Source organism: Peromyscus leucopus, chromosome 17 (assembly GCF_004664715.2).
Source record: "Peromyscus leucopus breed LL Stock chromosome 17, UCI_PerLeu_2.1, whole genome shotgun sequence".
NCBI lineage: Eukaryota > Metazoa > Chordata > Mammalia > Rodentia > Cricetidae > Peromyscus > Peromyscus leucopus.
Window position 1 is genome coordinate 38,774,014 of NC_051077.1, and position 12,186 is coordinate 38,786,199.

The 12,186-nt window shown below is 35.3% G+C and overlaps 1 protein-coding gene across 1 annotated transcript in view; it reads right to left on the minus strand.

Moving 5' to 3' along the window:
* The window catches only part of Wdr17 (WD repeat domain 17), a 124,895-nt gene that overhangs the window by 13,392 nt on the left and 99,317 nt on the right, over nucleotides 1–12,186 (minus strand). Inside the window, 6 exon segments of the mRNA XM_037211745.1 lie at nucleotides 295–315; nucleotides 2,564–2,703; nucleotides 3,746–3,845; nucleotides 5,234–5,325; nucleotides 6,186–6,318; nucleotides 10,757–10,821. Of these exon segments, the coding sequence (XP_037067640.1) occupies nucleotides 295–315; nucleotides 2,564–2,703; nucleotides 3,746–3,845; nucleotides 5,234–5,325; nucleotides 6,186–6,318; nucleotides 10,757–10,821 (551 nt within the window).

Genomic DNA, 12,186 nt, shown 5'->3' on the forward strand with positions numbered 1-12,186 from the left:
ATCATCTAAAGTTAAATTTCATTATCAGAATATGGTTTATTTAACTTTGCAGAGTTAACTTTTAACCTCATACAAAGTCATAGTTAGTTTATTTTCTGTACAACTTTGAATTGTAACATCATATATTTAAGTTATAAAATATCCTTATTTTATATGGTTAGGTTTTTAAAATATATAACTTACATATACAAATTGGAATATTGTTAAACCAAACAGTATGGAGGTAGTCTTAAATACTTAAAATTATGTGAATATTTAAAATAACATGTTAATAAGAACAAAACTAGGCAGTACCTGTATGCAACTGATGGGAAGCTGGAGAGAGATATTGAATGTGAATATCAGACAAACATTATACACTTTAAGAAGCAAACAAAACTGCATCAGTAAATGTAAAATACATGAACTGTCTTGATTTATGAAATTATGACTAGCTTCCTTAAACTAAGTAATTAAATTTTGTTGATTTTTAATCTGTAGGATGCCAATAGCTATGTATGCATTTCTTGTGAAAATTATCATACTAAGCAGGACGTTTTCCATAATTTGAACTTTATCCCGATTTCTGGTCTCTGGCTATGAAAAGGAAGAACACCTGGGAAGGTGTCACCAGGTAATGGAAGTTTGATTTTTGATAGAAGGAATTATGACAGATGTCAGCTCACTGAAAAAGTTCTAAACACCTGGATAAAACAATAATAATTAGCAATTAGCAACCATGTTATCTTTTTTCAAATGTGTAACATTTTTTGCTTTTTGAGATTAGAATTATATCATTTATACCTTTTCCTACATCCAAACCTCCTTATCCCCTCCCTCAAATCCATGCCCTTCTTTTCTTTGTTCTTACATACATACATACATACACACACACACACACACATATATATATGTAATACTAAATTTATGAATACAACCTGCTCATTCCATATAATGTTATCTGTACATATATCATCTTTCTAAAAACATTTCATTCATCTACGAGCATGGAGTCAGCCACATTTGTAAATAAACGACATGTGTTAGATTTCAAATTTTTTGATTGGCCTAAGGCCAATCATAGTAGACTACATAGTGGATTGCTGCAGGCTTTTGACAGGGATGGGGGTTATTTGAAACTCTCAGAGGACAGTTGATTCTGGAGACACTCAAAGCTATCATGAGTTACTACTATGTTTTGGTAGTGGGGAGTGTTCTTAAATCATTGTAAAACATGAGTTAACTCTGAGTAATGATGATATCCTTAGTTTACTAATAAATTCCAAGGTCAGGAAAAAAATTAAAAATGTCAAAAGCTTTCTTTCAATGAGACAGTGATATGTTTTGGCAATTAAGGGTACAAGCTTTATAGCTAGCTTATTACTTTTGCTCATGATTCACTGAGTCCTCTGGCAAAACAGTATCTGCATCACAGAACTCAGTAGTTAATGACATGTGAGCTAAACTATTGCTTGGTCCCCGGTAAGAAGTTCAAACATGTTAGCTGTGCCCAAACCTTCCTCCTCTTCCTCTTCTTCCTCCTCCTCCCCCTCCTCCTCCTCCTCACTCCTCCTCCTCATCACCAGCAGCAGCAGTATCACATGTGTGGTTTAATACTTATGGTCATCAACAAATCTTAGCAATTTGTTCACATGAAGTATGGACTAGGAAGAGGTCAAGGTCCTCATTAAAAGTCTGTTTAGAAATGTCCCAGGACTTATGTATTTTGGAAAAACATAAAGTAAAATTCTGAAGTTTAATATTTATTTTTTAGTTTTATGTGAATGTTTGTGTTTGAGCAAAAGTATGTGTACTATGTGTACAGGTTCCCACAGAGGCCAGAAGAAGCATTGGAACTGGAGTTTGAGGTGCTTCTAAGCTGCTTGACATCAGGCCTGGGAACTGAACCCATGTTCTCTGTAAGAAGAGCAAGTACTCTTAATTGCTAGACTCATGTCTTCATACAAACAAACTCCATAGTCATCTTTGTCATCTTTAGTCAATAATTACCTATTTAAATGACAGTATCCTATATTTTCTAAAAGTGCCTATGTAGTGACAGACTGTCTAACCGAAGAATAGGGAGATATAAAACTGAGTGAGAATGGCTTAGACCAAGATTGCCATGTAATCCCTGGGAAGCTCTACCTCTTGAAAGTACAGAGTTTGGACAAAGACTGCTCTAAGATTTCAGCCAAACTCATTTTGTTTCTCAGCCTTAAAGTAAGACACAAGATTTGACAAGACTAGGAATAGAGGTGAAAAATTGTAATAGTGGGAATTGGTGGTCCTAATAATGTTGAAAAATAAACATTTATTGTCTCATGATATTATAACACTTGAAGTATTACAAAACTATAACAAGGCTACCTCAGAAAGGGTCATGATAGATTTCATTCCCCTGCCACACTTTTTTTCACAATGATATCTTAAATATATACACATAGACAGGTGGTATAGATATTATAGCTATAGATACTCATACTTAATATATTCTTCACATTATCTTTTTAAGAGTAGTTTATACTTTTCTAACATGCATGCCATGACTGTAAAGTTACTCTTTCGATTAGAAATTTCTTACCACATTGGAATCATCATGCATTTTCTTGCCAGTAACTGCAGGGCATAATGGGTTGCTGGGGACGCAGATGCTCCCAGGACAGTGCCCACTGAGACTGCCAGCTCTAGTTCATTCCCACGGATCAGGTATGCCATGGCAAGCTTGTTCATAAGAAAACAGTTCCTTCAGTTGCACAGATGCTTGGTGGAATGGTCATTTTCATCCAAGCTCATAAGCAGATGCATTAACATTGGCCTAGATACTAATTTTCTGAAATATGTTGAATATAATATTTCAATAAAGTACCTACGCACAATAATAATTTCAATTTTCAGACAGAAAAACTGAAGCTGATGGTGAGAAATGCAGCTTATTTTTCAGCTTAGAATTTAATTTAGTTTTTTTTTTTTGCAATGCTAGTGATGGAATCCAAGTCTTCACACATGCTAATCATATGGTCTGTCAATGAGTCATGATCCAAATCTATTTGCTCCTATAGTATTGTCCAGTATCCTAAACATGTCATTTGGTCTCCACAGAAGAGAACATAAAATCTTAAAAGCTTCTTCTAGATTATATAATAGTGCTAAATTATTGCCTATGTTGCTACAAATATTTATTTGGTAAGAAAAATAGATAAAACCAGAAAAGCACGTAGTATGTTCATGTGCTAATTCATCATGAGACTTGGAAACATACAACGCCAGATGCCATTCCCCACTCAAGCACCGTGACATATCTGAGAGTTATTAAGTACATCATTGGTTTTCAACCTTCCTAATGCTGTGACCATTTAATATAGTTCCTTATGTTGTGGTAACCCCCAGCCATAAAAATACTTTATTGCTACTTCATAACTGTAATTTTGCTACTATTATGAAATGTAATGTACGTATCTGTGTTTTCTTTTTTTTAAGATTAATTTATTTATTAAGTATACAGCATGTATGACTGCAGGCCAGAAGAGGACACCAGATCTCATTACAGATGGTTGTGAGCCACCATGTGGTTGCTGGAAACTGAACTCAGGACCTCTGGAAGAGCAGTCAGTGCTCTTAACCTCTGAGCCATCTCTCCAGCCCTCTGTGTTTTCTTATGTCTTAGATGAGCCCTATGAGAAGGTCAGTTGACTTCCACCAAAGGAGTCACCGACCCACATGTTGAGAACCCTTGAGCTATATGCACCACTTTGAACTATTGTACCTCAATATCATCTACAGCAAGATGACAGCATGCAGCCAATACTGCTCGGCCATCCTGAAAATACCATTCTGCCAGTTCATGTATGACTTTGTGTAGAAGCCTAGAAAGAAAAAAGAGTAATCAGTATTAACTTAGCAATTCTATCATAAAATATGAATTAATGTCCTTTTAAGGTAATTAAGAGAACAAATAGTTCAGTTTACATCCTTGTTTTAGACTTAAGTCTGATTTAAGATTTCAGTTAGGCAATCAGTCTTTCAGAATGTATGATATAAAGCTCTGCCTAGTCTTGGTCCCTGCAAGTGCCAACAGAAAGACTTGCGTAGTCAAGACATGATTGTGTTGTCTACCATTCTGCATTGGCTAATTTCTAACAGCTATAGGCTGACTGTAGAAAAATAAAGGTTGAAATGACATTTTAAAAAAATTTAGTTAATATCCACGATGTGGTATAAACACATCTTTAACACACCAAGTTTAGAAGAAAGAAAGCAAAGAACAGCAGCTAAGACACAAAAAGAAACATTTGTTTAACATTTCACAATTGTTTGCTACATGGTGGATAGCCTAAAACAATTAAGTATATCATTGTCTTGGAAAATAACAGGAACCATTAGAAAAGTCATAGGAAAACAGATATGTGCTGTGGGATGTCATTCTGTATGCTGTGAATATGTGTTGCTCTGATTGGTTGATAAATAAAGCTGTTTGGTCAATGGTGAGGCAGAATAAGGTTAGGTGGGACATTCAAACTACAGAGAGAGGAAGGAGAAAGGAAGAGCAGAGGAGATGCTGCAAGCTACTGCCAGAAGACGCAAGCTGTAAAGTACCAGTAAGCTACAAGCCACGTGGCAAAGTACAGATTTATAGAAATGGGTTAATTTAAGATATAAGAACTAGCTAGCGAGAAGCCTGAGCTATTAGGCCACAAGGTTTGAAAATAATATAAGCCTCTCTGTGTTTATTTGGGTCTGAGTGGCTGCAGGACTGGGCAGCACACAAGACAACTTCCAGCTACAGATAAACAAAATAATTTAGGGAAAAGGTTGAAAGTCTATAAAAATTTAAGTCCTAACTTTTTACAAGGATTTCTTCTTTAAAAGAAAAATAAATTGGAATTCTAGGCACTAACACTGGCAAATGTGATTACCAAGAGATTTTGGATATTGTGATTTCTGCTTTTTATAGCAAGTCACCCCTCCTCTACAACATGTCTTGCTCTAGTTTTAAACTCATTAGGTGTTCCCATTGCTCTCCCCTTGAAAATTATGAGTGTTTATGGGCTGTGTCTACCTGCCCAACAGTTTTTCATTCATAGGAATGGATTTTGTCATGGAACTAGATGGTGGCAAGGAGTGCATTTGAACACTAGATAGCAAGTGCTCACCTCACAAGAGGAGGTTGAATGACCTCACTTTCAAAACTTCTAATGGGAAAACAGCCATAAAATAATGGCCTGAACAAATGAACAAATGACACATTACTCACTCATTAAAATCTTCTTTGTAGATATCATCAGAACTTGAAGCTCCCTTAGGTGTAGAAACATGTAAGGTTTGCATATTTCCTTCACAGGCAGCCTAGAATTCAATTGGAGCTTTAATTAATCATTAGATAATTACTGACAACTAACTTCAGGTTGTTTTTTTTAAAGATGATATACTTACCCTTGCACGCACGCACATGTGTGTGTGTGTGTGTTTTTTTTTTTGTGTGTGTGTGTGTGTGTGTGTGCGCGCGTGCTTGTGCTCATGCGTTGGGTGTGTTCGTGTGAATCTGTGTGTACAGGTGTGTGGACCTGCAGAAAACAACACTTTTGGTGGCAGTTCTTTCTTACACCTGTTTTGATGCTCAGTCTCTCTACTTTCTGTCATTGCTCTGCACTGCACACTCTGGCTTCTGGCTGATTATCTTGTCTCGGCTTGCAGTAAGAGTGCTTGGATACACAGCAACAACTACCACGTTGGTTTGTGAGTTTCAGGAATGAAACTTAGGTTGCAGGGCTTTGTGTTGAATGCACTTTTAGACATTGAACCTACCCTGTGAATCCAGGCTATTGTTTTTAACAAATTATACTTAAATCATGTTTGCAGTTTACAGTATGTTTTGTAAACAACCTCAGAAAGAGACAATATTAACTCCATTGTGAGTACCAACATCAAATTTCAAGTAACTGATTAAAGAAATGATTGTTCAAACTTTAAGTGAGATGATCAGAACAGAGACACATGCAGACAGACATGATTGTCTATAGTGTCTAGAAGAACTCCAATGTGACCAGGCTAGGATAGCATGACTGAAATGTTAAGGCAGACGGCTGGGAAAGTGCTCTGAATACAACAAGCCATCCGTGCTTGTCCATCACATGACCCACATGGCTTTCTCCATTCCCCATATCCAGCCACCAATATATTTACCTGGCATGTTTATATGTTTATACCTGTGCAACAAGCAGAGCTTCTTTAAGCTGACCTCTGGACACAAAAAAATTGACCAGTTTTTTCACATCACCAATGGCTATACAGTATGGGATGACATCATCCTTATCTTCCTGAATTAACTGGTCAGCTCTCCTAAAGAGATAAAGACTATCTTTATTATTCTAAATTTAACTGAAATATTAGTTGTAATGTTTTCCAGTTTGAACTGATATTTTTAAAAAACATGTCTAAAATTTCTAGGTTTCATAAAGACTAAAGTTCATATTTTAAACATAGATCACATAGAAATATGAATAAAAGCTCTATAAAATACTTGATTGATTTTTCCCTTGGAATACTTTTAGTTTATCTATCTATCTATCTATCTATCTATCTATCTATCTATCTATCTATCTATCTAATTAGATAAAGCATCATATGTATCCCAGTCTAGTCTTCAACTCACTATATAGCTGAGGATAACCCTGAACTCATATTCCTTCTGCTTCCATGTCCATGTGCTGGGATTAGAGACACATGCCCCATACTCAGTTTATAGGGTGCTGGGGATTGATCCCAGGGATTTGTGTCTGGGGATGTCTTTCTGTATGCTGTGAATGTGTTGTTCTGATTAATTGATAAATAAAACGCTGATTGGCCAGAAGCCAGGCAGGAAGTACAGTATAGGTGGGATGAGGAGAGAGGAGAATTCTGGGAAGTGGAAGGCTGAGTCAGGAGGCACTGCCAGCTGTCACCACCATGAGAAGTAAGATGTAAAGATACTGTTAAGCCACGAGCCATGTGGCAAGGTATAGATTTATAGAAACAGGTTAATTTAAGATATAAGACTAGATAGTAAGAAGCCTGCCACGGCCATACAGTTTATAAGTAATATAAGTCTCTATGTGTTCACTTGGGTCTGAGCGGGTGTAGGAGCCGGGTGGACACAGGAAAACTCCAGCTACATTTGTGCATTTAAGGAGAGTACTCTATCAAGTGAGTAACATTTAAGAAACAGAAGAAAAAAATCAAGTATTGTTTTTTTACGATACAGTTGGAAATTTTTTCTATATTCCAGTATGTTCCTCTTGTCCTATTGAACTTATTCTAACCTTGCTTTTCTTTTCTCTGCCCAAAGCTCTGACCTTCCAACACTTACTAAGGAAAATAATATCCTAGGGTGTTCCAACTTTCTTGTATGGGCTAAAGAAGTGATATTACCTATTATATATTGCTATGAAAATAACAAGCAATCTTCAACTCAACAAGCTCAAAAAAATTAACAATATTAGTGCTACTTAATTCAAGTATGCCTAAGTTTTGTTGGTACTTTGCTTTTTTTTTTTTACCTTAATATATATTTATCTTTTTTTAATTTTTTTATTTATTTTATTTTTTTTAGGGTTTCTCTGTGTAGCTTTGGAGCCTGTCCTGGAACTCATTCTGTAGTTGTAGACCAGGCTGGCCTCAAACTCGCAGAGATCTGCCTGCCTCCGCCTCCCACGTGCTGGGATCAAAGGTTTGTGCCACCACCGCCTGGCTTGTATTTATCATTATCGAATTCCAGAAAATATAATATGTTCAGCAAACACACTAAAATGTTGAATATATTTAAATATGAAGAACTTGAGTTGCACAGGTCTTTAATCCCAGCACTTGGGAGGCAAAGGAAGGCAGATCTCTGTGAGTTTGAGGCCAGCCTGGTCTACAGAGTGAGTTCCAGGACAGCCAAGGCTACACAGAGAAACCCTGTCTCAGAAAACAAAACAAAACAAAACAAAACAAAACAAAACAAAACAAAACAAAACAAAACAAAACAAAACAAAACAAAAAAGAACCCCTTTGGTTAAATGGTGAAAACTGAACAAGAGAAACAAAATTCAAGCATAAAACACTAGGGCCTTATGCTTGGAATCAGATATGGGGCCCAAAAGGAGGTGAATACTGGCAAGCTGCATTGTAGGGAATGACCAGTGAGAATAGAACTCTCTAACTTGAGGATAGGATCCTCTGACTGTGGGGATGGGACCCTCTGACCTGAGGTTGGGACTCTCTGACCTGAGGGTGGGACCCTCTGACTGTTTTGAAATCTTAGTAAACAGCAAGCAACATGTACCCATTTTTTTCAAACCTAAGGTCCAAGAATTATTTATACAATCCCTCATGTCTATTACTAAAGCCAGTTCATTTTAACTCTTAAGTATGTCAGATTTTTTCAGCTCTTCTTCCCTGTCACTGTGGAAGGCTTCCATGCCACTCTTGTCTCCTGGAGCAGAGGAGAAGGAACAGATGCCACTGTGCTGCTCTTGTGTCTGTTGCTGACCTTCTCCAATCTGCCTCATTCTTCAGCTTATGTGAATTTTCAATATGAATTTTTTTCATTTCTTTTAATCTTTATGTTTCTTTGTATTTGTTCCCAATATTGTTTCTAATATTTATTGGTCAGAGAACAGACACTAATACAAGTAGAAAATGTGATCACCTTTAATCCTAGATTCAGAATAGAATCCATCTGATTCTGTGAGTTCAAGCCACACTGAAATACAGCATGTACACATGCTTAATCAGAAGCAACCTTTAATCCAGGTGTGGTAGAAAGAGAAAATATATAAGGTGAGACAAAACTAGAAGATTTTGCCTGTTAACATTGCTGTTAAGCTTTCAGCTATGAGCAATACAGTTCAGTGAATCATTCTGATGAGATCAGAGCTTCAACTGAAACAGACCACTAAGAATTGCAGTGATGTGTGTTATTTGTCTCTCTGACTTCCATATTCACCCATAACTGCCTCAGTTTTTTATTAATAGAATTTTAAGATTCTTTACAGTTTTGTTGTCTTAGAACAAAAAAAATCTTAAATGTTCAAAACCCTAGAACAGTTAGGTCTTGCTTCCTTACCATTCCATTACGTACCCACACCTGAGGGTACACTGCACTCCAGCTACAACCTTTAACTCCTTTTCTCTACTGACTAGGTCTCAATCACTTTGTCTAGTGCTTTCCATTAGCTTCTCTTAATTTGTGGTAGCTAGTACAAATACAAGTCTATGTCTTCCTTTATAATATATTTGAAGATTGATAACATTTATCTCATAAATACCTACCATTAAAACATTATATTCAAATATTAATATGATAAAAATTCTACAAAAGTGCATTAGCAATCATACAAAATAACAAATATTGTTTAGTTTTACCTGTTATTAACAATGAGTGAGTGACTATACCTTGTTCCTAAGTGATATTCACTTAAGTTTATATTGAGGCAAAATAGTGTTTTATGTAATAAATCACTACTAGCTTGAATTTAGTAAGCATTCATGGGAACAGTATCATTCCTAAGTATGCTGATAAAGTATAGAAAGTATCTGGCATTCTGGGAGCTTTAAGGTTCATGCAAGTGGTGTACTACTTATCCTATTTCTGGAAGACTGGATGCTAGCCAACCGTATACTTTCCCATGGCAAACTGTATACATCCTTCTAACTTTCTTGCTTAGCCTTTACTAATTTTAATTTATGCACATGACTAGAAACAGCATTTTTCCTAAACCAAGTCTTAAAAAAAAAACTCTCACATTTCTCTTTATAATAGCAAAAGAAAGAGAATTACTCTCTAATAGTACTCTACTGGCTTAGCACAGAGATCAGTACATAACCACATAATGGGTATAAAATAAACAGTTGCTGAATGGTAGATTAGATAAAATGTGTTCTGAGTACAAATGAGCTCCAAAAAGGCATACATTTAACTCTTAACATGTGGAGCCCTTGAATGCAATCCTACAATGAACTACAATCTTTTCCCATGTACTTTACTAAGTTTATTGGGGATTGCACCAAATTAGGATAAGGTAGGCCTAAATTTCAGTATGAATAATTTTTTAAGGAAAAATAAATTTGGCCAAAGAAACAGTGTGGATAAATCAAGTGAGAGCAGTGATGCATCTCTAGCTAGCAGATGCTGAAGATTGCAGCAGCCACCAGAAGATATTTACTTCCTCGGAGCCTCCAGTGTTAAAACAACTCTGACAACACACTGATTTTGGATGTTTAACTTCAAGAATTGTGGAATTATAACCCAGTGTGTGGCCTTTTGTTACAGTAATTATAGGAAATTAATATGACTGGAGAAAAATGTGGTTTCTTTTTAATGTACTCAAAGTTTCTTCAGTGGTCAGACAAATCTTTCGTTATTACCTTAGACATAACATGGAGACATGGCAAGAATTAGCGTCTTCAGATAGTTGCAATTATACATAGAAAAGTATTCTACAAGCTTTTGATAACCTTCTGAAAATCTTCCCAAGGGTACTTCAGTAGTAATATATATTTGTTAATTTGCTGGTCTTTGTTTTTCTCCATTGGTAAGAAGAAACTTCTGCCTACTATAGTCATGAGTGATCAGGATAAACATAATAATACCAAAAGGATTTGTAAACAATTCATCTAATTATTATACAAAATTCTTTTATTAGTTAATATAACATAGGTATAAGAACTATTAAGAACTGCTACCATATTTGTATGTTCTTTCTATGTCAATATATAACTTTAAGATCTCCCTGTGGACATGGACTGTCGTTTTTACCTCTGCATTAACTTCCTCCAGTATTTCACAGAAACTCCAGGTGCAATGGACAGGGCTTTGTCCCACTACAAAATTAAGCAAGAAAAGAAATGCACACTTTTAGATTGCATTATATAATTCTAAACAGACTTTTTAGAGATTCATGTTAATAATAATTAATTTTTAGGATTGTTAGACTATCAGGAATATAATTGTAAACTATTTAATGCAGTCCAAAAGGGGTAAATAACTACATATTGTAAAATATATGAAATTCTACTATTTCAGGGAAAATCCAGCTTCAAACTTAGAAAGCAGGATCAGTCTCTTTTATTGAATAAATGTTTCACTTCTATTGTATAACTCATTGTATAACTGTTATTTACTGCCATGCTTTCTTTAAAATTAAAACAACCTGATGCTGGCCGGTTGTGGTGCACACCTTTAATCCCAGCACTAAGGAGGCAGAGGCAGGGGGATCCCTGTGAGTTCGAGGCCAGCTGGGACTACAGAGTGAGTTTCAGGAAAGGCATAAAGCTACACAGAGAAACCTTGTCTTGAAAAAAAATTTTAAAAAAACCTGTCACTTTATAATTTGGACAACATTTGAAGAAGCTCATTATTAAATTAAAACTGATTATTATTGTTACTTCAAAATATGGGCTTGAGGTCTAATGAGAAATGGAAGAGAAAATATTTTAAAATATCAATGCATAAATGAAAGCTTCATTTATTTAAGGCTTTCCAAAGCACTGGGGTTTATAGTGCAGTTAAGGCTACAAGACTGGTAATTAAGATTTTAAGTTAAAATTTAAATAAATAATGTATTTATTTTTATTTATCTTTATACATTTTTGCTTGTGTGGGTATGCATTATATGCATTTTAAAAACTATATATCTAATTCATATTAATTAAAAGGTTCCTTAAATTTGTTTTTACTAAAAAAGTCTTTAGTGTAGGGAGAATGGAAGAATAAAAGTGGAAATGTAGATGTACTTTGAATTCACTAAGTTGTTTCAATAAAAAAATAAATCTTGTAAGTGAAAAGGTGAAATGCTTTCCTAATCTCATAGTATTAAGTTTACTGAACTGGAAACTGTTTTTAGAATGTTGATGCCAAGTAAACAGAAATACACTCAGATTTCTGAAGAATTCAAGTAGGATTTCAGGAATCACTGAGGCCATCTGCATGTGCACAACTGTATGGCATCATGATTAGATCCCCAATAGAGCAAAGGATGGAGTTAAAAGAGTTTAGCATCTCATGTGTTCAAATACAAACAAATATCAACGAAGAACTGCACCGATCTCCCAAATCTTATTTATTCATTTGTCATCTTGACTTTAAGGGCTCCGTTGAAAAGGTAACATTTAATCAAATTGTCACTATGTGATAAATAATAATTTTCATTACTTTTAAATGCTTTTAAGTGCCTTTGTAATAATCAG